At 38.7% G+C, this 27,011-nt stretch overlaps 3 protein-coding genes across 4 annotated transcripts in view; 1 reads left to right on the plus strand and 2 right to left on the minus strand.

The window, feature by feature from the left end:
* Positions 1-296: 296 nt before the first annotated feature.
* On the minus strand, positions 297-8,436 carry mfsd8l1 (major facilitator superfamily domain containing 8-like 1). Of its 2 annotated transcripts, XM_083940285.1 has the most exons (12): positions 8,142-8,436; positions 6,681-6,866; positions 5,809-5,871; positions 5,470-5,589; positions 5,207-5,286; positions 4,752-5,115; positions 4,547-4,620; positions 3,635-3,848; positions 3,183-3,305; positions 2,938-3,068; positions 1,752-1,871; positions 297-1,432 (listed from the first exon to the last, which is right to left on the minus strand). In XM_083940285.1, exons 1-11 carry the CDS (start codon positions 8,215-8,217, stop codon positions 1,791-1,793), a joined length of 1,512 nt encoding a protein of 503 aa, XP_083796411.1. In that variant the 5' UTR covers positions 8,218-8,436; the 3' UTR covers positions 297-1,432; positions 1,752-1,790. The 2 variants fall into 2 exon arrangements, with proteins under 2 accessions (XP_083796411.1, XP_083796412.1); XM_083940286.1 differs by lacking the exons at positions 297-1,432; positions 1,752-1,871 and having other exon boundaries at positions 3,183-3,255.
* Positions 8,437-11,299: 2,863 nt separating this feature from the next.
* polr2h (RNA polymerase II, I and III subunit H) lies at positions 11,300-14,701 on the minus strand. Its single transcript, XM_083911276.1, has 6 exons — positions 14,566-14,701; positions 13,093-13,192; positions 12,699-12,782; positions 12,212-12,305; positions 12,031-12,114; positions 11,300-11,625 (listed from the first exon to the last, which is right to left on the minus strand). Exons 2-6 carry the CDS (start codon positions 13,163-13,165, stop codon positions 11,508-11,510), a joined length of 453 nt encoding a protein of 150 aa, XP_083767402.1. The 5' UTR covers positions 13,166-13,192; positions 14,566-14,701; the 3' UTR covers positions 11,300-11,507.
* Positions 14,702-15,730: 1,029 nt separating this feature from the next.
* Positions 15,731-27,011, plus strand: part of armc9 (armadillo repeat containing 9) — a 28,445-nt gene continuing 17,164 nt past the window's right edge. Inside the window, exons 1-13 of the mRNA XM_083940323.1 lie at positions 15,731-15,852; positions 16,062-16,230; positions 16,483-16,608; positions 17,222-17,392; positions 18,112-18,267; positions 18,376-18,468; positions 20,402-20,426; positions 21,537-21,694; positions 21,806-21,904; positions 23,534-23,569; positions 25,633-25,667; positions 25,761-25,872; positions 26,225-26,317. Of these exons, the coding sequence (XP_083796449.1) occupies positions 16,156-16,230; positions 16,483-16,608; positions 17,222-17,392; positions 18,112-18,267; positions 18,376-18,468; positions 20,402-20,426; positions 21,537-21,694; positions 21,806-21,904; positions 23,534-23,569; positions 25,633-25,667; positions 25,761-25,872; positions 26,225-26,317 (1,179 nt within the window). The 5' untranslated portion in view covers positions 15,731-15,852; positions 16,062-16,155. The remainder of the gene's footprint in view (positions 15,853-16,061; positions 16,231-16,482; positions 16,609-17,221; positions 17,393-18,111; positions 18,268-18,375; positions 18,469-20,401; positions 20,427-21,536; positions 21,695-21,805; positions 21,905-23,533; positions 23,570-25,632; positions 25,668-25,760; positions 25,873-26,224; positions 26,318-27,011) is intronic.

Raw genomic sequence — 27,011 nt, forward strand, 5'->3', positions numbered from 1 at the left:
TAAATATATTAAACTCCACAAATATTTTCTTGTGAATTAAAATAACATTTTTAAATGTATTTTACTATGCACTCGCTGTTTCCTGAGAGAATAAAGAAACACAAGCCAACATAGTATGGTGGCAGTTTATCTCTTCTTTATAAAAGGCAGATACATACAAAATAGTTAATGTACATGTTTATGTGCCCACATTTTGTCTAATAAATAAATGCATAATAAATAATAAATAAAAAATTCTCATAGTTCATAAGGTATTTTTAGCGTTTGTGAATAGAAAACCTAGAAAAATTATAAAGAGGTTAAATACATAATGTAAAGCCTTTGGGAAAAAATACTCCAATAAGTGTTCAGTGTGGATTTTCTGTACTGAAACAAACAAAAATATTTTTGTGCTACAAAGTTCCAAATAAAGCAGTTTTACCTAAAAGTGTATGTGTAAGTGCACTGACCGATTGAGAATTAACTACTGTACAAGCATTAAGCTCACCAGTGTACTTCGGGAGAAAGACTAAGAGCACCCACTAGTGTTGAAAACATGTACTACATCAGCAACGAACAATTACAAATGTATACTTTTTGCATGCAGGAAACAAATTTTATCTTTCACCAGCCATTACACTAGGAGGATTTGTCATTTTAATAACCATCTTAATTTAGGGTTTGACAGATATCCATTGTCTTAAGCGTTTCCCTGAGAATTGTATTATTGTGAAGCATATTCATTCCACAGGATGACAAACAGTTAAAAAACACTTTAATTAAATTATTTTGTTAGTGTAATTAATTCATTAGACAGTTCCGACAGTGACCCAACACATAGCTGAAGTGGTAGAGGCCACTCAAAAAGTATTAATTAACAAATAATTCAACATTTAAAATGAATAAATAAAACCTTTAAGGAAAATAATAGTTTGTTTTTCTTTTCAAATATTTCACTGTCTTTAAGGAGAAACTGTCATTATATGAGACGTAGATGGAATGAATGTTGATAAAGAAGTTGACTGAAATGATAAATTGTCAAGTTCAAAACCATTCCGATGTATCAGCAAAGTAAAATATTGGTAAAATATATTAAAATACAAATACATACAGCCAATCCATTTTCCTTTGGTATGTTCATTAATGGCAAATTGTGTGATGCACTAAGTGTAGCTGGTACTCCGTGCAGAACACAAAAGGACTGTAACGATTTTCATCCAAAACTTGCACACGCAGTGTCAGCAGGATTCCATATTTCCATGGGAAATGTACATTAAACACCATAGCAGGTCTTTGATCAGCCTCTGCGCACAAAGCTGACAAGTCCACGTTTTGGGAAAGCCCTCGGGAGGTGGTGAGGTGTGTGCTGCTGGTGTGTTTTATCACCCTACATGCTGGCTCCAGAAAGTGAAACTGTGATAGGACTGTGAGGTGCAGGACAGGGAATCTCCCACTGTGCACAGGCAGAAGGGAAAGACATACAGGATGAGAGGCAGAAAGGTGGCAAAACAAGACTTCAGCTACATGATAAAAGATATTTTCACCATGCAAACCAATATCACGGACTATATGAACTTATCATTACGAACAACATGATCCAAATTTCCAGGAACCATTCTGATTGTTACTGGGTGATATGTATGCGTGCAAGAACAAAAATGGTCTTGCATTAACACAATACAGGTCTTATTGTAAATCACATTGGGTAAATAAATGTCATGCAATGTCTGCCTTTAGTAAATTAATTATATTTGAAAAAAATAAAAATGTACCTTCAATATCCACTTTTATTGCATTGACCATCTGCAGGATTAGCTACAGCTGTGGGAGTCGTCCACTTCCTCCTCCGCAGCAGGTGCAACCAGCCGGTCATATGAGAAAGCCAGCATTATCTGTATGAGACAATATTATTAGATTGGTTTTACGATGAGAAAGAGAGAAAAAAAGAAGAGGGAGAAATTGTTTGGTAGAAAAGGCAAAACAGATGTTGGATTTCTTGCAATTCTTGCATTTTCTGAGATCTTTGTCAGTAGTAAACTCCTGTTAGAAATCTTTAAAAAAAAAAATAGATCTATCACGAAATGGAAAAAAAAAAGACCTGTGAATAAATATCTAAAAGCCTTATGCAACCTGAGGAAATAACTGATGTTCGCAAAAAGCAACTCAGTTGCAAAGTGAGAAAACTGGATGACTTGAAGAAACTCTGAACCCTGAAACCCTGCCTGGGAGCTGTCAGAGATCTAGCAGCACGTGCTTTAGGATGAAAATAATGAAAGACTGAAGAGACAGGGCTGAGGGGGAAGCTTCCTGGTGGACCTAATTTAAAAGAAAGGGTAAGTTTGAGGTGGGCTTTCTTTCACCTGTTTTGAAGTACACACAGAGTCCTTCTCACAAAAGGCACACACTTCTTTCACAAGGATAGTGGAAACATTTGGTTAACTGCCCATGCTTCATTACAGGCATTTTGTTATGCTTGTTTGTTCCAGAACGCAAGAGGAGCTGATGGCTATAAGATGTCAACTCACATCTTCTCTACCGACTGTAAGCCCTTTCCTGTGGTTTGTTTGTTTCTTATTGGTTGTAATTAGATTTGCATTAAAACATTGTTTTTGTTTAAAACAGATATGAGGCCCACATTTACACAGATGATGGAGCCTGATTTTAACCATTGCAAGGGCTATGTCATATGTAGATGGACAATGAGGGAAAAGCAAAGAATAATTGCTACTCATTTCTATAAGTACATGGCAAACTACACATGTATAGGGATTTGGTTGAATTTGTGCAGCACAACTATGCCACAATTGCCAAAACTGGCAGAGAAGTAGTCTGTTTTAGCCCACACATGGATGCATAAACTGAGTCCCCCAAAAAAACTTACAGCCATAACCTCCTTTACTCCACCACAGACATGATGAATTGGACACATTCTCTGTCTCATAGTCTACTTTTGCATACCGTTAGCAGTGCCAGCAGTGCCATCATCACCCCCATCATAATATACATGTTCTCTGTAAGGCCACCAGCCCACAGAGGGCCCAGGATGGTTGCTAGACCTCCCACTGAGCGACGCACTCCCTGGCTGAAACCTGCAATGCAAGCGAGACGCAAAAGACTTCAGAACTAGACATGTCAAACAACGTTGGGGTATTTTTCCAACATGCGGGGCTTTCTCTTTTCCACTAGAGGGCGCAGTTTCTCACCTTGTGTTTTCTCAGCAGTAACTTTGGAGAAGAGGGAAACCTGAGCCACGGCTACAAATGGCAAACCCAAAACCTGCAGAAACACCCCAATGATGAATTCAGTCAGCTGCCATTCGAAACCACCTACAGAAAACATCAAAACACTGTGTGAATAGGCATGATACAGCCAAGTTCTAATGGGGTACGTACATTTTGGATGACAACGATGATTGTCATAGACTTTAGATCCGCTTTAGGAATGTGTTAACCAAATTTGAGGATGTACTATAGTGTCAAACTTATTCATGTAAATATGTAAACCTTTATTAAAACAGGCTACATCAGCAAATAATGCGCCGATAAAACCAACTCTGACATTATGGGAGATCAGACTTTTTGTTGCAAAAGTTACTTTAGATGAAGATGTGTGTGTACAATAACAAAGGTGAGAGGTAGCTTTGGGGCAGTCTGACCTAGTGGGTTAGCCAGGAATATGAGGCACCAGACACCAGAGATGTTGCAGATGGCCAGACCGACGGCCAGGACCACTCGCTCGGCGACACGCTGGCTCAGCCAACGCACAAACAGAAAGCCGGCGATCACCTCCACACCGCAGAGACAGTACATCGCGCTGTTCTCCAGCTCGCCGTAGTTGAAGTACTTTTGGGTCATCGGGGTCACCATGGTCTGAGGAGGGAATGTGCGGATATGTTGGCACAGTGTATAAATGCGTGTATTAACAAGTCATTTTTTCCTGAAAACATTCACTTTCAGGGGTTTGCTTAGCTCTATAAACAGATGGATGGCAATGGGATTTGGGTAGCTTAACCAGTCTGGTTTGTGTTTGTAGTCTGAGTAGTATTTACCAATCATGTTTGAGCAGGCCTCAGTTGCATGCAAGTAAACAGCCCTATGTATTGGCTGTCACTCAATCACGGAATCTATCAGCTATCATCCAATGTAGCTTATCATTAGCTATTTGTTTGTATTTATCTGCATTCATAAGCAGATATCTGTCTATACATATCTGTTTCGTCTCTCGAAACTCGAACTGCTAATCGGACCGTAAACATTGAATGCTGCACGGTAGAGGAAGAATTGACCCGGATACCCGCCTTAACGCAAAAAAGAATAGCTTGAAATATTACCTGTTGCCAGCAGAGGCTAGAGAGATATGCCAAAATGCATATCCCAGCATTGAAGAATTTGGGTCTTTATTCAAACATATAATATTAGTGCGAGTGTGTGTGTGTGTGTGTGTGTGTGTGTGTGTGTGTGTGTGTGTGTGTGTGTGTGTGTGTGTGTGTGTGTGTGTGTGTGTGTGTGTGTGTGTGTGTGTGTGTGTGTGTGTGTGTGTGTGTGTGTGTGTGTGTGTGTGTACGCACCTCCAGCGCTGTCTGATTGAAGAGAGTGATGAACTGAGCAGCCAGCAGCACGACCACCTCTTCTCTCAGGAACTCTACAGAGGCAAGGAGAGAGTCAAAGACATTATTCAAAGTCATTAAACTTAAAAAATGTCTTGTACATCTTTTTTAGAGAACTTTTATGGACCCCACAATGATACTGAAACACGCACTGTCAACCACTCACCTCTGGATATGCTGAAATTCTTAAAAGGGCTGGAAGATTCATGGGACTCTGGTGGCATGGGAGAGGGAAGTGGAGAGATATGATTCAGCGTGGCATTTGACGCAGCAGAGGCATCTAATCTGGGCGGGTTGGATGTCACCACTGAGCCGTACGACCCCCCCAGCTCCTGGGACGCCATTAGAGGCTTTTCCTCGTCATCGTCCGCCTCAATAAGCCCTTGCTCGTTCTCCTCCTCCTCCTCCTGCTCCAACCTTCTGTGGCTTGTCAAACTCTCCCTGGCCTTCCCCTTCTCTAGAGGCGGTAAGTCCCAGTACATGAAGATCACCGCCAGTTGAAGGAGAGTCCACAACAGACACATGAACAACTGCAGCAGGTGGAAGAAGAGCGTCACAACTTTTCTTTGAGGATGGAAAAAATGTGTCACAAAGTTGAAACAACTTATAGTGGACCCTTACCCCTGGTGCGGTATATTTATTGACATTAAAAGGACCCAGGTGGAAATCACACAGCCTCAGGAAGATGTTAAAGGCCGGACCTGTGTGAAACACAATGTGTGTTTTGTCATGCCCAAACGTTGGCAAATTAGTCTATAGAATTTTGGTAAGATGATAATGACACTCAAAAGCAACTACAATCATACAGGCTGTTTGTTTGAATAATGTGTCTGAAAGCTAGATGGCCAGTAATCTCTAATCTTAAAAAAAAAAAAAGCACTGACCAATGAGAAGGCCGGCTTGTCGACATGCCATGACAGTAGCAAACGCTGTGGCTCGGTCCTCCGGGGCAGTGCTTCTGGTCAGGAAGCCAAAGATAGACGATCCAGCCCCCGTGCCAATGCCTGAGGAAAATCCAAATTTGCATGACAAAATGTCAGCACTCACACATGATTTTGAAACATGTATTATATATTTCTAAAACACTCAAAAACAGAGATAAAGTAACATAATGTATCACAACAGGGAAAAGTTCCAAAGCATAATCAATGAGCTGAAATTTGTGGCTGCTGTTGGGTTGACAAATAAATTATAATTCACAGTGACACTTTGTGTAGACTCACCGGCCACTAGTCTGCTTGACAGTAGCAGCCACTTGGAGAAGCCCATAAAGTACATGAAATTACCTGGAGAGCGAAAAAGGAGTGGAAGAATAAAGTGAACCATGTGCATACATAACACTCAAATAGAACAACGAAAGGAGTTAGGGTTTTTGACACTGCAAGTTGAGAATATAATAATATTAAAGAGGTACTGCACACTTAAATGTGTTTTTTGAGCTGTAAACTAAATAATATGCCTGTAGTGTGATGAAACACATCAGTGTTTGTACTAATATTGACAGTTCTTATAAAAAAAAGCATTTCATGGGTCAAAAACACGCCACCTACTGTTTTATATCAGCCCTAGCCTTGCAAGTCAAATGATGAGGTAGAGTCAATCCCCAACCACAGCGACTTCCTTGTTGTTCCAATATGGAAGTGCCAAAAATTGCAGTTTGCTGAGAGGCTAATAGGGGCAGGTTTCATAATAGAGCAACTGCTCATTAACCTCCATGTTAAAAAGCATGATTAAACCTATTTAAGGCCTGGTACAAAAATCCATTCTAGTCTGTATGTTTAGAACATATCTCCATGACAACACTGAGGGGGTGAATTTTTTTTGTTTGCGTATACGTCAGCCAGACGGATGCATCTCCCTTCCCCGAATGTCACATCAATGCACTTTTTTGGTAAAAGGGATTAAGGCTGGGTCAAAGTCTGACAAGATCTATGGGCGGAGTCGATCAGCTAGGGCGTCTCTATGTCGTCAAATCTAAAAATTTTAACGGAAAAATTATGAAGTGGATGGAGTAAGGCCAAGTTACACTTTACGGTTAAACTGTTTCAAGGCAGTTGTGGTGGGAAAAAACAACGAAAATTACGAGTGGACTCACCAATAATCTCAAAACAGTTGGCGAACAGGATGATCTTCTTGGTGGTCCGTGTTCTGTCAGACCAGTGGCCAAACAGCGGCCCTGACAGGAGGCCGCTCAAGCTGAATGCCGACAGGGACAAACCCAGAAAGTAAGGTGCTGCATCCAAATTCTGCAAATACCTCCATATTGTGGGCAATATTACAGCTGAGGAGACAGAAGGAAGCAGAAATTACTTTTATATGCATACTGAAGTACACCTTCTTCTTAAGTTAAACTTCAGTGTCCTTTTAGAAAACATTTTAATGTCTGCAATTATGATGTTAATATTGTCTGTCACTGCCTAACTGAGTTATGCTGCTGAGTCATCTGTGTCATGAGCCCTATGTGGAGTCAATGGACCATACTGTAGCTCTGTTGAGCTGCATCCATGTGGCATCTCATCAATGTTTATTGCAACCTTGTGACTCTCCTGAGCCCTAAAGTGGCATTTATGGGACACGTGTTGAAGGTGAAACAAGAGATAAGATGTCTGTATGTTTTAATCCTAGGTACTTCTAATCTTTTCCATGCCAGTGATGCCAAGAGATCTAAATACAATTATTCGGTCAGAAGACACACAATCTCAGAAAATCCAGAGGAAGTGATCACTCAGATATTCTTGATGTTTCATAACAGAGACATCTGTATGTGGAAGTGATAAAACTACATTACACAATTCAGTCTTGCTTCTTTGTCACATATTTTAGGATCCGCAGTGAGTGACCCTTAAAAAAGACACATGCTTGTTATAATACCATGTTTTTTAACAATCCAGTAATGAATTCTAACTTTCTGAATCTTTTTGGAGAGGGGTGTCCGGGGACTAAAGAACGTATTAACCCCACACTGAGTTAAGTGTTCAACTAAGGCGATGACATCAAGGTGATATCTTTGGGTATTGTTTTGGGGAATTTTGGAGTTTTAACAACCCGAGTGCTATTCTATTTATTCAACAATTACACACATTTTTCCTTTCTTTTCCTTTGAGGCAAAATCTGATATTTATTCAACTTTTTAGTCAATAAATGACAAAACCAGTAAAGTTAGCAATGTAAGCAGATTAACTTAAGTAACCCAAAAATGGAAGAAAAAGATCAAGTTAATTATTGATAACTATAATCCTGACTACAGTCCTCCTGGCCAAGGTATTCCTCCTCTGATAGGCTCATATAATAGCTGTGCAAATAATTTTCTTAGAAGAGCAAATGCAAACAATAATCAACTTGTCAAACTGCAAAGTTCGAGTACACTGTGTTCCACCAAAAATCATGGGAGTGACAATGAGTAAAAATCACTCTACATGGCATTAAACCAAAACATATGAACGCTCAATTATGATTATGTGCAATAGCGTGACGTGTAGTTAAATACGTCTATGATGTTAATACGGAAATACAAACATTTAGGTGAAGGGACAATGATGAAATAAAGAGATCTCACCATATTCCACACCACTTAAGAGAAATATGAGCCCAATAGTGAAGAAGGTCAGCTTCCTTTTCCGTCGGTTATCCATCGTGTTTGGCTGCTTCTTTCTATACTTAAAGATACATGTTGTTCACCCCAGTCCCTCCGCAAAACACCGCAGCTGACATAATAATCCCGAGTGCAGTGCTTTCAATTAGCGCTCAATGCCGGGAAATATTACCACGCCTGTCTGCGGCCAGTGGGAAAACACAGTGAGAGTGTATATTGTCAAACAAATCTCCGCAGTGACACTCCTGGCGCTAGTTAAGGTCCGTGAAGCGCAGTGGACTCCCTGAGCAGGTAAAGCTTGAAGCAACAACCCCCGACGCGCAAACATTGCACAACTACAGGAAAACGTCCATGTCCGGCACGCTCCTGCGCAGTTAACTCAAAACCTACATCACTTCCGGCAGGTTTACGCACACCTAGGAAACAAGGGTTTGGAAAAAGATCCCAAACACTGAAGCTTCTCTCCCCTGCACGTTTATTGCACAGGTGTCTGATTTATTTGCGCGTTAGATGAGTTCACATGCATGGTTTCCATTAAATGATATCATTTTGAACAAATTACTTTGATTTCCACACTGTAAAATGATTACATATTAAGAGAAAAATGTTCTTTTGTAAATCAAAAATAGACCAACAGCAATTATCTTATAAGATGCACAAGACGTTGAAATGAAAAAACTCAGTTAAAAATAAAAATATGACAAATCTAATCTAGTAGAAGCATAATATGCCAACAAATCTGCTCTAGTGTGGCACAACTAATGTGCACTCTAAGCTATATCTATGTCCTCAGTGTTAATGCAGACTACAGTTGAATTTAACATTATCGTAATCTAAATTAAATTTGCATTCAAGGTGTTGTTAAACCAACTGCCAACAATGGGAGAACACTTCAATTTGGTAAGAAGACTTACTCTGACCATTCACCTGGTGGGCATGTGCACATAACCCACAGTCTCTATTGCTCATGGTGTGTCAGGGGCACCAACATTTATCAGTCTGGGTCCCATGATGGTGAAAATTTTGTTTCAGAGGCCTAAAATTATATTATATGCAAATATTGTTTGCAAAAACAAAAAGTTGACAAACTTTGTAAGAAGGCTCATTAGCGGATGTACTTTCATCGAAAGCTGAGTCTTTATTAACTATTAACTCCATCTGTTGGTTTGGTGTTTTAGCATGTAAAAACAAGATTAAAATTGTGGGTATCATTCGGACGTGCACAAGGAGGGGTCAGTGACCAAAGCCAGACTGGCAGACCTCCTTGAACGGAGAGTTCAGGTTGTTTCCGTCCAGACGCAGATAACTGCTTCCTAGATGTAAGACGAATAGATGGAGAGATTAATTTGTCCCTGCAGTGACCAGGCTTTTAAATGATCTAAGTTGAATGTTTTTTTTTTGGATATGTTTTTTGTGTGTTGCTACTCACTGTGAAACAAATTACCCCTTGGTGAAAATAAAGACTCTTGAACCTTGAAAGTCTGCTACAGCATCAAGAGCACATTTAGCCTAATCAATACTATCCAATATTTACAATAGGACTTTTAACACAATTCTATAACAAGTATAATTCATTTCTTAAAACATCATACCGCATTGCTGTTATTTTTTCTTTTTTAAGGCTACCAGCTTAAGCTCCAGCATCCAAATTCTGCTTTCCATGCATATATCAGGACTCTGTATTAGTCATTGGCAAGGTTCCTCCTCAACCTGTGACATCAATTACCAAGGACAATGAGGAACCCGTGTTGGACACAAAAGCTGCTTCTTCACCCTTAATTCAATCTTCTGTCTCCTGAGTGTCTATGTTTTAGTTTGCTGCCATCCAAGCAAATATAAAACCATGGCATATGAAAAAGTCCCATTTGCGAGGTGGGAGGAAAATACTTTTACTTCCTTAGGTATTTGCAGTAGAAAGTAGCAGCACTGAAGGCCAAATAAAGTTGAAGTTACTCACTCTACAGCTACTGACATAACAATTGTCTTTAAATATTGATTCCAAAGCCGATTTTCATTGCAAGCCCTTTTTAACTTTTGATGAGAGCTGATTCGAGTTAGTCTGGACCACTCGTCCTCACTCATGTATCTAAACTGGGACCCTGATCCTAGAAAGAGATGTTACTGACAGTTCTGTTATTTTAAATGCAACTCAAAGCTGTGTAATTAATCTAAATCTTTCTGGATTACATGTTTACCAGACATCTAAGTACTCAATTAACTGGTTATAGACATGTTGAAATATGACATCAATTCATGCTCAGAACTAGAAGGGCACAAAGACAAAGTACCATATCTTGCAATACTAACGTAAGGAAAAAATTAATGCTTCCACCCTGTGAACTGCGCCACAATTTAATGGGTTCATCCTTGGCCCATGCTGTTCCCCCCTAAGGCTGTCAAAAGTATAGATATGACAGTACATTTCAATACCATCTTTCAAAAGGATACAATATCCACATTTGGGAGAATCAAAGCTATTAAAAAGGCAGATCTAGAATCATTGTCCACCCAAGGCTGCAGAGATGAAACAACAGGGAAGAAAATCAACTGTGTATTGGTGCATGCTCAGTGGACTTTTTCTGAACTACTGTGTGCAGATTCATAAAGAAATGCGGGGGGGGGGGGGGGTTGTGTGCCACAGAGATAGCGGTATCGAGTATCTTTCTTATTCTAGTATTGTATCAAAGTTTAAAACCCTGGTACCTTACACACTTCTATGTTTCATGAAAATCGGGCCAGTAGTTTTTCCTTAGTACTGCTGACAAACAAACCGAAACCTTGGAAGAAGTAATAAATACATATTTGATGTGGTATAATGTCTATTATATAGTTTTCCAAAGAAAAAGCAGTGTTTAAAGCTGTTAGCCACACTACTTGGCACCAGATTCTTTATAAAGAACTTCTTACACCCTCTTCACTAGCACAGATATTATTGAGAAACAGTGTTGCAAAATAAAACCTAATTCAACATGCTTGAAAAATCATCTGAGCAGTTGCTGGGGAAGAAAACAAAAAGAAAAAGATCTCAGAGGTAAGAGAAATCTTTTACAAGGTGACTTACAAAAACATTTTGTATAAAAGAAATCTTTATTTACATTTTGCCAGCAGATTGAGGTTGCAGCCGTTCTCAAGTGTCCATCTCCTTGGAGGAAAACATTTTGTAACTACAAGAGTAAGCCTCCATCTGTTCTGTCTTTGAGCTGCTCTTGGAAGAACGTTGAGTGCTCCAGATTTGGGAATACGAATGTGTTCAGTATGCAGTTCATTCTGATTTTAAACTTGAATGTGGCAGTCGAAGAACAAGGATAAGTTGGCGAGCAGAGTTGGGTTTTAGAAGGCCAGTTTCTTCATGAGGAGGTAGACTCTGGAGTCCACCTCAAAGCCGTGAAGGTTATTGGCGTCTCCCTGCAGCCTCATGAGGAGGCCACCATAAGACACATATGCAGAGCTGAAAGAAAGAGCACATCCATTCAACTTGATTAAAGCTTAAAAATGATAGGATAGGACAAAATACTGTTGAAAATATAATTATCTCATGCAAACATACGTTGGGCAAGTTAATTACTCTCCATAAATTCGTAACAACTGATGGTGGTAATTTGCAGAAAATAGTGGTACTAATGATAGTCCATTCACAAGCCACCTACAGTGTCTTCGTCCCATAGTGTGATGAGTTACTAGATTCTATTATATTCCAATTGTGAGCAATTTTGACATTTCTGTGGTAATTTCAATATGCTATTGTGTTATTAGTGTAGTACTACTACTAATTATTATAAGCCAAGGCTGAGTGATTCAATAATTTAAAAAAATGAACGTCAAAGCTTGATTTAGAACAAGGAACATCACTCACAGGCGTGTGGCTGCTTCTGTTGAAGTCTCATCGCCTTCAATCTTGTAAACCTTCCCGTACATCACATAATCAAACTGGTCCGCTCTGGAAATGTAGACAGAGTTAAATGAGAGTACAACATATTGCATAGTGCAGGGGACTTAAAATGTACACAAATGGTGATGAAGATCAAATATTTTACCTAGAAGGCCGGTCGTCCTGAGGATTGTACTCTCCATCGTCTGGTGTTCCATCTTCATATAACGTGCTGGCAATAACCAGTCTGAATTTGTCACCTTAATGAAATGGACACATGCAAACAAAGTGAGTTTATATAGGGAGCTTATACACCCTGGACTAGTGATGAGTTTTTGATGCATGGTACTTTGCATGCACATTTAGAGGATATATGGGAATATTTTGCTGTTTAGCTTTGCACTGCTCACCTACATGTAAGACAGAGTTTGGTATGGTGTAAGTGATAACCCACACAAACAGACTTACAAGGTTTTCAGGTTTTTTGTGGGTCTGGTTTACAATACCAGTGTCGCTGTCACAGTTGGTAATAACTGATTTGCTCTATGTTAGCTGAATTCAGAATTTGATTGCTTGGGTAAGAACAACATTAAATGACTTCCAATCTTTAACCTAAAAGAAATCTCTACAAAGACAAAAAGGTTTCTCCTTACCAAGATCAACAGGATAGATCTGAATGTTCACATCCAAGATAAGGTCCATCTTAAAAGATTCACTTTCACAATGTAGACGAGAAACTGTAAACAAAATAAATAAAAAGAAGTAGAGTTTAGATTAGTTCATTTGAAGTTTTAAAGTGAAATATACTAATTAAAAACCCCATCGGAAGCATAACAGCAACAAAATGTAAATAAATGTTAAAACTTTTTTACAAGTGAAATACATAAACTTACGCATAACTTTAAGCAAAGGCAAGAAGGAAGATCAGCAACAAACAGCTAAAATGTAAATTCATGCAGCTGTATTTTGGAGACTTTTGGAGTGCATAGTGGTATAACCGCCACCACCTTTTTCAACCTTGATCTATAATGACAGAATTTCACACACCTCTGTCAAACTTCTTGCCATCAGGGTCGATGTCCTTTACATCAAATATATCCTCAAACAGAATTCCAGCCATCTCTCTCCTGGTCTATGGACTTGGAAACTAAAAACAAAAAAAAGACAGAAGACATCATTAAGCCAAAAAAAATACAGACATGCCTAGGAAGCATTAGAGTTCAATGACAAGTGCACTTGCACATATTTCTAGTCATGGGTTAGGGAAAATGTGGTGTTTTCAAGTTTCAGAAAATCTAAACTTTTTAAAGCCATTTTAATTAAGTAATATGATGAATCACTTGTCTTTATTTACATCAGTACAGATATATTGCATGATAAAAAACTAAATTAATGCTGATACTATAGTTAACAGAATTACATTACACACAAGGGCACTGCAGCACACGAATAAATACACATTCATCAGCAGAGGAAGAAATAGAGATAACAGCAGCTCATTGGTGTGTCAAGAAAAAAAAGCCAGGTTATAAATGCATTTTTAGGGGTTTATGATTTAAGGCAGGACCCCTCAGCTCAAAGGGAAACGGAGCAGAGACCCCCTTCTACATATATTATATAAAACTAAGTTGCATATTAAACTGCCTTACAACATGTAGGGCATGTTAAAGCATACACCTCTTTTGTGACGCATACAATACTTATTAATAATATATGAAATATATATATATACATATATATTTAAATATCATGTTTTTAAGTTATACATGTGAAAAGTCAAGTTTAACTATGTTGTGGCTACCTTAGCAAAAGTAGGCCTCATCAATGTTGTGTAAATGAAATGTTAGTTTTTTTTTTTTTAATGTTACAAAAATGCCGGTTTATCTTTGCTTATTATATGTTGCATTGTTGTTAATGTATATTTTTATTTTTGGAAGAAAAAGTGACCAAAAAATAATTTGGCGGACCCCCTGGATCAACTCTGAGGGCCTCCTAGGGGTCCCGAACCCCCTGTTGAAGGTCTCTGATTTAAGGCATTGTGATGCTCGTTATGAACCTGCCCTGTCTTAGTCAACCTGTATACGTTACAAGTTACATCAAACAAATTCAAAACATTATATGCTTTGTAGTGAATGTTGAGTGCATCTCCAGACTACACACTGACAGCTGCCTTCCTCTAGACATGTTTGTCACAATTATTCTTAATCCAAGTAAATCAATATAACAGCACAAAGGGAAGCTGAACTTGTAGTTTAACCAATTAAGATATGGCTTCTTTACAACCCCAAGTTAAATTTGACTGACATTCAATTGAGTCCATGTGAAATTTAAACACCAACTCCAGCTAAACATGCAAAACGCAACAATGTGTTGGTTACTAAAAGAAACACTCGTTCGGCAATAATTTCACAACGCTGCAGCCTGGCATTGCTGGGTTAGCTTTAGCAAAAGTTCCCAACGACTTCAGCAGTGTCTCCTGTTCTGGTTAGCTGTTAGCTTTAGCACACTTCACCAGCTTACCTCAAATAAGGTGGGTTTCTTGAATTATTTTGTGCGCAGAATAACGTCGCGGCCACTCTGTACTCGCTGTAACGACGTCTGTTTAAAGTGTGAGCTAGATATGTTTAGATATGTGTATTCGAGTGAAACTTAATTCATTACCGTTAACGAAGTGTGTTAAACTAATGTACCGCGGAGAAACAATGTGCTCAACCCCTGACACGCAAACTACTTCCGCTTTAAAAAATAAAGCAAGAAGTTTGCCCCTAGTCGTGGGAGTGCGCATGTATTCAGTGAAGGCGGATTTATTTATTATTCTTTATTTATTTACTAAATATTTGCTACATAAAACAGTCGACTTGATAGTATGACATAATTTTGCATTATAGAGAGGGGATTTTTTATTTTATTTAAAGGATTCAATATAAACAATACTTTTCTCACATGTTCCAGAGTTGTGCAAAATACAAAAAAAAGAATTTCTAAATTTAGAAAAAATAACATGAATTCAAATGTACAAAGAGAGTAAAACATCAAAATGCAATGGATAATAACAAAAGAAAAAAACGTATGGGGTCTGCTAGCTAAACTTAAGGAATACATTTAAAATGCCTAAATAATAGTTTTTGACAAAGTTTTTTCATAGTGGTTAAAATATGATTTAAAATCTGAATTAAAAAATGCAAAATGAGAGTATTTTGTTAAGCTAAATCATTTCATGGATTCAATTCAATTCGATTTTATTTATAGTGCCAAATCATAACAAAAGTTATCTCAGGACACTTTACAGAGTAGGTATAGACAATTCCCCCGTAGATTACGGTGGCAAAGAAAACCTTCCCTACTATGTACGTTTCATCTGCAGAATATGTGGGATTGTTTAAAATGATAAATAAATCAATCCTTGTTAATTTAACATTTTTTTTTACAAAACATTTTGAAAGGTACTTCTGTAAATAGAGTAGGCAGGGACACGGATATAATAAAGTAGAGGGGGAGCATGGACATTGAAAAAAAGAAGAGGAGGAGCATTTAGTCTATGGTAGGGTCATGGATGGTGTCATTATTTACGACACTTTCCTCTACTTTCCAGCCTGCATTTCCCAACTGTGTGGTTGCTAGGTGTCTTAGCGTCCTATTTGTGTACGGTTGCTAGCTAATGGCTAGTTAGCTGACTGATATTGGTGTAAGTGAACCCAACAAGCCTTGTCGAAGATGCACGGATTTTATACGTTTATAAGCTGCGGGTGAACACGATGAAAACGACACAAGTCTGTATATTTACAACTTAAATGCTGCGGGAATGAGGTGAGAATCATGTTGATGTCCTATCTTAACGATATAACGCACTGATTAGCTTATCAGCTAGAAACGTTACTAAGTTAGCTCATAGCTCGCCACATTGAACATTTTTGACTGTTGACTGTTAAAGATAATGATAATAATTAGTTTTATTTAGGTGTTACATTTAGCCTATATGACTATTAATAGTGGCACGTTCTGTCCCATCCTTACAGGCTCTGGAAAATGCTTGATGGAAGTGCAAACGTTATTTCATGAGAACAGAAGTCTTTCCTGTTAATAGGTGTTTTAAAGGCTTTGGACACTCACATGAGTTCAAGGGAAGCAACCAAGATGGGGGACATCTTGGCAAACGAAGCAGATCTTCTTGGGATGATCAAGGAGGTAACGCATTCAGATTTTGAGGATGCACACACAGCACTATGGAAGAACAGCATGTGCATCAATAGAAGCCCATTATAATTAAAGAGGATGCACAACTTTTTCTCCAATAAACCATGAACCTTCAATACCATGATATTACAGAGTCACAAGAGTTGTACAGCTTGTGTAATTCATATGATTTAAAACAAAACCCCATTCTGCACTGGTAAGGTGGAGCTAATGCCACTTTTGCTTGTTTTGTGTACTTTGCAGTATCTGAAGTTTGAGGAATTTGAAGAGACTGTTCATAGTTTTGACAAGGATTGCAAGAGCAAAGGCAAGCTTGTCTCAAAGCCTAAAGGAAGTACTCTCAGAGACTCAAAGACTCTTGGCATTCAGGTAAATTCTTCAACTCTTATAAACTGTTGTTCCTGCAAGTTTGGTGATTTGTGATGGTGGCAACTAGGGGTGGGCATGGAGTCAATAATTGTTCACTTTTTTAAAAAGATATTTTTGCAGAATGATTTGTTTTTTGGACCTATCTCTAAACATTGTCAGGCATTAAAACGTGAGTTATAATTAACAAACAGCAGGATCACAGGAGCGCTGCTGGTGTCCCTCAAACCACTGGTGCTCTTGCAGATCAGAAAGAAAAAACTGCAGGCACTCAGGTGGGTTTGAAAAAGTTAAAAACCCTTTATTTTAGTGGGTAAAATAAAAAAAATAAACACCAACACGTGTCAACTTGCACCTTCCTCAGGGTGAACGAAGACAAGAGACAGCCAGGCAATTCTAGTAAAATCAGGTTCAGCTGTGAATCCTTAGATCTGTGCAGGGCTACTCCAGGCCTGCAGGAGGACCTGGCAGGAGCAGTCTAGAAAAGCACCATCAACGCCCTGAAGAAATTCTACTTTTTTGATAATTTAAATAAAATGACCATTAAAAAGTAGCACATTTTTCTTGCTTATGTTTTTTTCCCCAACACACTCTTCTTTAATTCTGACTTTTCTAGAAAGATCTTCTTAGCTCTTTTGATGATGGAGACTACAAAGTCTTCTTTGAACTATGGACAGAGAATATTCCCTCTGAGATAAAAGACACAGACACCGAAACCCAGAGCCTGGAGTTTTACCTTCACATCCACTTCACCATCTACCCACTGAGAAGGCACCCTGCTAGACATGTATGTAGATCCAATTTTATCTTCCTTTTTTGCATTATTTGAATGTGCTTTGAAAAACAGTATTACTTTGTTTAGATTATCCTTAAGCCCAACCCAACTATGTCTTGTGCCCCTACAGCTGAATATCAGTATGTGTTATTTTTCCAAATGTCCACTAAGCTGTGCTACAGGCTTGTTCTCAGTGGGCTATTGGTGTTTCTAACCTATATAATATGCCTTTTACTATTAAGGCTGCATGATATGAGGGAAATATCCAATTGCAATTATTTATGATTATATGATTCAAGATATTGGAGAGAGTGATCATTTTTGCATTATTATTATTTTCATTGAAAAATATATTAAACTGATCATGATGTGATTATTGCAGAATGGTATTTAGATACATATTTTGCCTTTAACAAATAGCGCATACATTTGCAATTAATTGCCCCATAGAAATAGATTCTAATAATTCTGATTCTGTTTTTTTGGTGCAGACCTTGTCTCTGTCTTTGCAGTGTAAAGGTTTTTTTTAATGTATAGCTATGTAATGTTATTTTATAAAAGCAGCAGTTTCTGCAGTTTTCAGTGGTCGTAGCAGGCCAAAAGATATCTTATTGAAGAGAATGTGTGTATGCAACAGAGGAAATGTTTTAAATGATATAATAGGCTTAACTGACATTTTGTTATTGACTTGTAATAAATCTTTTAGTTTGAACACCTGAATCTTTCTCCAGGACCGAGCTGACTTTGAGGAGAGGATTTCCAACTTTAAGCAGTACCTGGAGACTCGGGGAGCAGCCCTGAGCCAGACCACACAGTTTCTGCCTTACTATGCCTTGCCTTTCGTTCCCAACCCTACTGTCCACCCCTCCTTCAAAGATCTTTTCCAGGTGCTCAGCTAATTAGGAGATATTGAAAACTATTTATTACAACATTATTACCCACCTTCATAATGAACATAACCACATTTCCTCCTATCCTATATTCTGTATATTTAGGATTCCTGGATACCACAGTTGAAGGTTCAGCTCGAGCAGTTTCTGTCCATGACAATGAAGCCATCCAACATCCCAAGGCTACTGAATTTATATGTATCCTCTATTGCGACTCGTTCGCATTTCATTGCTGAGAAAATCAGAACAGTACAGATGGGTGACTTCATATTTATTTTAGTTTTAGTCATACGTCATATTTTAGTTTCAAAGTAAGTGCTGTTCTCAGTGATATGATAGAAGCAGCAAATCTAACATTCATTCATTCATTCATCTTCAACCGCTTATCCCGGGGTCGGGGTCGCGGGGGGGCTGGAGCCGATCCCAGCTGACATCGGGCGTGAGGCGGGGTACACCCTGGACAGGACGCCAGTCTATCGCAGGGCACACATAGAGACGAACAGAGACAGACAAACCATTCACACCTAAGGGCAATTTTGTAGAGTCATCAATTAATCTAACACATGCATGTCTTTGGACTGTGGGAGGAAACCGGAGAACCCGGAGGAAACCCACGCAGACACGGGGAGAACATGCCAAACGCCACACAAACACATAATTTAATTTAATGGCCATGTAAGAAGTGGAATTTTAAGTTATTTTTCCACTAGTTTGTGTCAGTTGAGAGCATTATTGACCCTGTTAGATTTGTATATATATATATATATATACAAATCTAACAGGGTCAATAATGCTCTCAACTGACACAAACTAGTGGAAAAATAACTTAAAATTCCACTTAAAATTCCCCCCCGCGACCCCGACCCCGGGACTAGTTTGTGTCAGTTGAGAGCATTATTGACCCTGTTAGATTTGTATATATATATATATATATACAAATCTAACAGGGTCAATAATGCTCTCAACTGACACAAACTAGTGGAAAAATAACTTAAAATTCCACTTCTTACATGGCCATTAAATTAAATTACTAAATTGCCCATGGATAATTCAGCTGAGTTAAAACAGCACCTGACAGCCCTAACAGACGTGGCTTACAAAATGGCACAGCATTAAGTAAAAGTTGCGTAGACTCTTCGAAGGAGACACATGTCTCTAGAAATACTTCAGCCAGTGGGGAAAACATCGAAATCTAGCCAGGAACAACTCAGGGATTTAACACAGGCCAAGTGACCTTCTTCTGGCTGAGCTGCATATTTAAATCTAAAATAAAAATCCTTTCTGTAGGTGACTAAAGAAATCATTGACAGTCAGACCTGGTTGTGTCATATTCTGCAAACACATCCTGTCTCATTTGCATTTATAAATGGCTGTGTTTGAAAATGGCGGGATGTAATCTGATACTAACCCTAACCATTTCAGAATAGAAGGACAAGTGAAGGATAACAAGAATTGTTGCTTTTACTGGAAATTCAGTGGCTCAACTTTCCTCTTTCCACATGAAACTAAAGCCTACCCCTACTGGCCTGCGATCAAAGCATACAGATTAACATAGCAACTGTCATCTCAAGGGATGACCAAAGGAAATCTTTCTTGTTTACACATATACAAAACACAAAGGAGCAAGATTACCTAACCTATATAATGTTTCAATATGCTAACACTTCAACAGCCAGCTTACACAACATGCTGAACTCACATGTAAATGTACTGTTGGTCGACACGTGTTTACATGCTTGCGTGCATTTTAACACACTGAATGACAGCTGTGTTTGCCCATGTAAGGGTGTTGCTCCATGGTTCTTTATTGGAAAAGATTTATTCCTCCCTTTAAAGCAAACTTGCATTGATCTTATATAGACGCTGCATACCACATATCTTATCATAATCATAAAATTAAACAGATAAGCTGAATCCTAAATAAATAGGTTTCATGAAAAACGTTACCGCTTCAAACAGGATGTACACACTGTGTGTTTGTCTTCTGTCCAGTCAAACGTAAGTTACACATTGCATCTTTATATACTCTTTTCTATGTATGTATATTTGGATGAGAAAACAAATGCAATAGAAATGTTTGACTTGTGTTTAATTGAGTGGTAGTGCGTATTCCTTAACAGGCATGATGCAGAAAGAGGGAGGAAGGAGTACTAAAGGTAACTATCACTATCAATTAATTAATCTACCCTTTGCATTGTATTACCATTATTATTCCTGTCCTTTCATCAAATCATATCTGTTATGTGGTAATAGGGACACATACTGCACGCTGCCTAAACAACAACTTATGTTTTTGAGTTCCAGTCACTCAATGATTTCTTAAGTACCGTAGTTGCTGAAATTTTTGGTTTTCATTTCACTCTCAAATCCTACTATATATTCTGGAAAGGAACAGAAGCTTCCAATACCTTGAAATCCTAAGACCACACCTGCTTATTAGACTTAACAGTAGTTGACAAATATTCCAGATACGGATTTAAAAACTCTTTCTCTAGCCAAAACACAAATAACAAAGTCATATTGTTACAAATTTTGTCATAAACATCACCAGATCATTGATGTCATTCATATGTTGTATTTGCTAACTAGAGTAAAAGACAGTAGTAAAATTGCCAATTGGTGGGAGTAAGTGGACAGAAGCAATTGCTTGTGCTGGAGATAAGTTATATCAGTGTTGCAGTTGGTTGCAGAAAGAGGTTGATAAAGGTTAATGATAAAGTTGAATTATTACGCAGTGCTCCCTTAAAGATGAAATCAATAACTGAAGACTAACTGTAAAAGATGATAAACATCTATCCATTAAATGTCCCATATTGTAAAAAGGGAAATGTCTGTTTTTATTATTAAGCAGGTGGAGGTGCCATATAAATACTGTGAAAGTATCAAAAGGCTCAATCCACAGAGAAATGCACACAGCCCGTATTCAAAAACTGTGCCATCTGGACTTCTGCGCGGTTGTGATGTCACAACTATACTATATATAGGTTGAAAATGTTACTCCTGTGCCATTACAGTAATTCCATGAAATGATGGTTCCAGAGATAGTGAAAGCACCATAGGGAAAGCACACATGCGGAAACCCCCCATAAACTAAAGCAGACAGGGCTTTTTGGGAAGGGGGGCTTAAAGACGCTAAAACAGAGCGTTTCAAACAGAGGGGGAATACAGGTGTATTCAGACAGATAGTATCTGAAAAAGTATGTTTTTCAAATGAAACATGTTTCTATTCTGCATCCTTTTGCCTGTGTGTTTGTGTGATTGCACAGAGGCCATGCAGCAGTTACAGCTCCAACTGGTTGAATCGGACCGGCGCATCACTAGCTATGTGCGGAAGTTCAACAAGATGCAAGCTGACTACCACAACCTGATTGGAATCACTGCTGAGCTGGTGGACTCATTGGAGGCCACTGTCAGCGGAAAAATGGTAGGTCAGCTTGACTGTTGGGAAAGCACACACACTCACACAAAAATGGCCACCTTCCCTCTACCCACATACTGTAACTTAAAGCTCAAGGGGCCTGCTGTGTTTTTGCAGATCTCCCCTGAGTACCTGCAGAGTGTGTGTGTTCGCCTGTTCAGCAGCCAGATGAGGCAGAGTGTGGTGCAGAGCACTGACTTCACCCGACCTGGCACTGTGAGTGAGAGCACACAGACATTTCGCTTCTCCCTCTTTCTCCTTCACACCTCACTGGTCAAAGAATAGCAAAACACAAGTGGGGGGCAGCTGATAGGAGCCACAGACTTACACCTTAATATGAGCAGAGGAAAGTGCTTACAGGGTTACAGATATTGCTCAAGTTGACATTGTGTAGAAAAAGATATTTAACCCCCCCTCTCTCTGTAGTTTTAGCCCACTATGGGGTAATCGTTTTTTTCCCACCAGGCAGATTAGATTCAGGTATCATTTAAAGAGTTAGGTATGATATCCCATGTAAGCACTTCTTCAAACATTTGCAAGTGAATAACGTTATAAGATCATCTCAAAATCAGTCTCTGTCTATCAGACCGTGCATTAGGTGTGGACTGGAGAAGGTGACCTTTTTTCATTGTGTTTGGGAGTGTGACAAAGCGAAAGAATTCTTCAGGGAGATTAAACAAGCTCTTGAATCATACTTCCTCATGAAGTATCATCACCTTGATAAACATCATACACCTAACACAAGATTTTTTGTTATAAAAAAAAGAGTTATTTCATTCTTTTGGAAGAAAACTTCTAAATCAAAGTTCATAAATTTGATCAAAGAACTGTCCATAAGCCTCCCTCTGGAAAAGATATCATACATTATTAAAGGTAAACCACCATTCTTTGAAAACACTTGGGGCCCTTTTATACAATATCTAGAGAATCTCAATCTAAGTACGATGTGATGAATGCGGCAGTCCTCTGCAGTTGCCTATTTGAACTCCTTTACATATTACGTCTTTGAGTTTGGCTTAGTGTCCAAATAATGAAGGTATGACTTAAATACGATATAAGAACCAGTTATTAAAAGAGAGAAATTATATTTCATTTCTTTCGCTTTTCTTTCCTCCTTTTTAATTTACAACTACAACTATGTGTTTGTTGTTGTTATTCACACTTTGTTCTTTCTTTGTTATTGTAAATAATATTTGAAAAAAGGTTGATACCAATATTAATGTAAAAAAGGATATTTAAAATTTGTTTTAAAAAGGAGGCATTATCTGCCATAAAGCATCCCCATGTCTCTGAATCCTCTACGTGGTGCAGCCAACTTTAAGCCATGTAGTAATCCTGTAGTTTATATCCTGGAAATAAGTGACTGGATCCTGGTGTTGCCTTAAAACGCACACACTTGGAAGGCTTGATGCATAGTTAAATATACATGACACAACTGTGAATGTAGGAAACACCAGTCACAGTAGCTCAAGGAATCTTTAGTTTATCAACCCCTTTTGAAATTTAACTTTGATTATAATGGTTAAAATGGTCCCTATGGTTGTTTGTCTGTCAAAGGACTGGAGTAGACTTAGACTTATTCAAATTACACATCACATAACTGGTGAAAATGTCCTTATTCTTGTTGCGATTGTTTGATAGCTGTTACTGTGTGACTTTTATGACCCCCAGGATTGAAAAAAAACAACAATTGTTCGCACTGAAACAATTACGCTTACTGTCAGTGGCCTTCATTGAGTTGTTGAACTCTGGTTTGTGAAATCTTGTTTCTCTCTGTTTTGAACTGAACAACTTCTTTCTGTGTGTTTGTGTTTTTTGGCGTGTGTGATGGTTTTGTCCACAAAGGGATATTACTCTATGAGTCCCTATGATGATGGATATGTAAGTTTCATTTGTTTTCATTTTTACTTCCTTGCCATCACTCAGGTCCCCACTTCCCACCTTGCTTGTTACCTAACCCTGTCTCCTCCTCCCCTCCTCTTCGTGTCTGCCACCCCTTCCTTTACTATAGATAGACATGTCTTGGCCTGCCTTTGTACTCAGTCTTTATTGCCTGCCATTTTCCTCTGGTTCCTACTAGACTGTCCTAGTTTAAAGGGATATTTGTCCTTGTTTGTTGTTAGAATGACCTCTTTTGTCAGGCCGCTTGTTAAGCCGAGAGCGTCTCTCCCAGGGCGTACCTCATCATTAAATTTATTTGTTCTCAGAGGCCGCAGTCATTGTTTCTCTTCTCAATTCTCCTTATTGGTTGTCTGTCTTTTTTTTTTTGAAGGTGAACCCTGTCAGTTTCAGTTTTCTCCTCTTTCCATTTGTTGACACAGGGATAGGACAAGAAAGGCCAATGCAAGGTGCTTTGACGTAAAAGCACTTCTCTCACACTCAGGTAGTCAAACCGGGCAGATTAAATTACAGCTGTTATAAAGAGGCGACCAGAGCGCTTTATATAATTGTGAAGGTTCTTATCACCATCAATACCAAACACCCAAATGATGATATAACATAATATTACATGGTAGTAATTTTGACATGGAATGTCAGGTGTACCATTTAACTGTTGTATGAGAAAGGTATAGAAATAAGAATAAAGCGAAAACAGCTTAATGTTAATTTGCTGAGAGCTGCCTGAGAGGCCATATCTGCCTCCACATGAACAAGCAAAATCTTGATTGCAACATAACATCACAATTGAGCATAATTATCAGACTCTTTACAGCTTCATATTATTGAGATGACTCTCACAGATCACTTACGTTTTGCTGCTATGAGTTATCTTGGTGGAAGGGGAACATGTGGATTAGATCAGGGAGCAGGGTCGTCTACTTAGACAATCACATCAACAATAGATGGCCTCCAGCTGTCGCCACGGTCATAAAAGAGTAAACGGTGAGAAGTGGCGCTAAAAGGTGTAGAGTTAAGGTATCTCTTATGTAAACTGTGCATTGTCAGAGAATTCAGGTCAAGCTTTTGCTTTGTGTAGACGATTAGCTGAAATCTGAGAATACACGTGGCCTGGTTTTATTAAAAATGTTGAAATGCCTTGTCATAGTTTTCCCTCCTGCCTCTTAAAGCATTTTGTTTGACCCCCCCACTTTCCTGTTAATAGACTGCATTAGAGCATTATTGTTATCCGTACACACACATATATATGCAGTATATACGGTATATATATATATATATATATACATTTCTTAATCAGGCCCACTAGGTCCAGACACCCCAGTATCAAATGTCTCAGGGAAACATGTCCCCCTTGCCTTCAGCATTCTTCAGGACAACTGAAATGTTTACGCAGAAAGGAATTTTGGAATGAGTCCAGGTATCGATGTTCTCCTCCACTTCCGTGTTACCTGCTGCACACCAAAGCAAAGATTTGGCCAGACCACCTGATACCTCAGAAGACATGGATCACTCCCCTGACCTCACACTGCTCCCGCTATAGGCCTAACCACCCAGACTTCAGATTGGATTTCAGGCCTCAAAATCCCCTTTCAATTGTAAAAAATATTTTTTTCTTTCACCCATCCACTGCCACCACAATGATATATTACTCTGTTCAGTTTTCTCCATTTCTTCTTCTCTAAAAAAAGCAAACACACAAGCCTACAGTACAATTACACTGAGAATCGCTGTTTTATACTAATCTGCCTTCTCTTGTCACTGACTGCATGGGTGATGTTGCCAAACAGTACTATACTTGTATGTGCAGGGATTTCGGCATGTACCACAAGCATGATGTATGCATGTCCAAAACAAAACACTAATAACAAAATCATTTTAGTTGGAACATTGGGTAAGTAGGGGGAATCAGATAGTGCGAATGAGTCGCATTGGTTATGTTTTCCACACTTACTAAAGTAAGAATGTAATAAAAGTAGTCTGAAATAACAAATTCTAAAATATACTCTGCTACTGTCTTCTTTTCTTCATTTTGTTATCTCTTGTAGGCCTCCTCAATGCTACGAGCATCCATTGCACCACAGTAAGTCTTAAATTTGAAGCTGCTAATCTGAACAGGTTGATTACTGCCATGATAAAAAACATGGCTGACTTGTCTTTTTTATTAATCTTGAAGGAGATCCAAGGAGGTGCCAATGCTGCCCTCACTGGACTATGAGAAGCTGAAGAAAGACTTGATTGAAGGCTCAGACCGACTCAGGTCCCTGCTGCTTCAGGCGCTGCGCTGGGTGAGTGTTCATATTCATATTTACAGTTTATTAGCATTTTACAAAAAGGCTCGTGTCCTATCATTTCCATGTTTTCTGTATTTTTTTTTTTATCCTTCGTTGTCCCAGCAAAAGTGTGCCATCTTAGCGTACAGTATACGCTGTTAACACAAAACCCTTGCAGACCAATACACCTTTAGTGTCCGAGTGAGCAGTTGCATTGGATCAGTGTGGAGAGAAGAATTATAACTGGAGATTTCATTTTCAAGCAGCAGTTTATGGGCACCGTTCATATTCACTTTGCATATCTGCTACTTTGAGTCTTCATTGGTGGGTCTGTTTCTCACGTTGTTGATTTTATTTTTATTTTCAGAGACTGACTCGCTCACTCCCTGGTGAACAAAGGGACACGATGCTTCAGGCTTTTGTCAGTAATGATCTGCTGCAGCGCTACAGCACTAAAAAGGTGGGATCCTAGGACTACAGCTTTTTTATGCCATTGCATTGTGGCATGTTTTAGCACTAGGAAGCAATGAGTATGACATATTTCTCTACTGAGCTGAAATGACAGTACACTATATTTCATGCGATCATCAGAACCAAAGTAAAACATAGCTTCTTGTCCATTGGCCTCACTGCCTAATTAATCCCCAGGCTCTAATTTAGGCAGGGCTGGGTTGATGAATTGGCAGCATTGCTGGGTGCACACCGGTTCATTTCTCACCTGCCATTGACTTATGGGTAAAGTTGATAGAGCATTGACTGTAGACAAACTGGACATAGCATTTCAGATGTCAACAGTCAGCTTCTGTGATAATTGTTTTCATAAATCATATGTTATCCCTTTTAACTTTTGTGACAACAAAACGAGAGGCGAATGGCGACTCCTCAAGAGGTTAGCTTAAGTGCTCCAATAGTTTTATCAGAACTGATAAAACTACTGAACATAGACACCTATGATAGTTCTGTCATATAGTAACTCACCATCATTGTCTTGACACTTAATCCAGTGTGGCACTTCCCTTTTATTTAACAAAAGGCCAGAGCATAAAACATAGATTATGTTCCAAATTTGACCCTTTGAAAAGGCTTTCAGAAGCCACATGTCTTTCTTACATGCTTTATTGTTTTTTTCCCTTTCTTTTCTTTTCACATTCCTT

The sequence above is a fragment of the Echiichthys vipera genome, assembly GCF_963691815.1.
Source record: "Echiichthys vipera genome assembly, chromosome: 3".
NCBI classification, from domain to species: Eukaryota; Metazoa; Chordata; class Actinopteri; order Perciformes; family Trachinidae; genus Echiichthys; species Echiichthys vipera.

Excerpts from the sequence above, each read along its gene's own strand:
- mfsd8l1 (XM_083940285.1), bottom strand. The coding sequence starts at position 8,217 with ATGGATAACCGACGGAAAAGGAAGCTGACCTTCTTCACTATTGGGCTC. Across the intron at positions 6,867-8,141 it reads CTTAAGTGGTGTGGAATATG|CTGTAATATTGCCCACAATA; the intron begins GTGAGATCTCTT and ends CTGTCTCCTCAG. Across the intron at positions 3,069-3,182 it reads TACTGCTGAGAAAACACAAG|GTTTCAGCCAGGGAGTGCGT; the intron begins GTGAGAAACTGC and ends CTTGCATTGCAG.
- polr2h (XM_083911276.1), bottom strand. The coding sequence starts at position 13,165 with ATGGCTGGAATTCTGTTTGAGGATATATTTGATGTAAAGGACATCGAC. Across the intron at positions 12,783-13,092 it reads TGGCAAGAAGTTTGACAGAG|TTTCTCGTCTACATTGTGAA; the intron begins GTGTGTGAAATT and ends TTTTGTTTACAG. Across the intron at positions 11,626-12,030 it reads ACAGAAGCAGCCACACGCCT|CTCTGCATATGTGTCTTATG; the intron begins GTGAGTGATGTT and ends TCTTTCTTTCAG.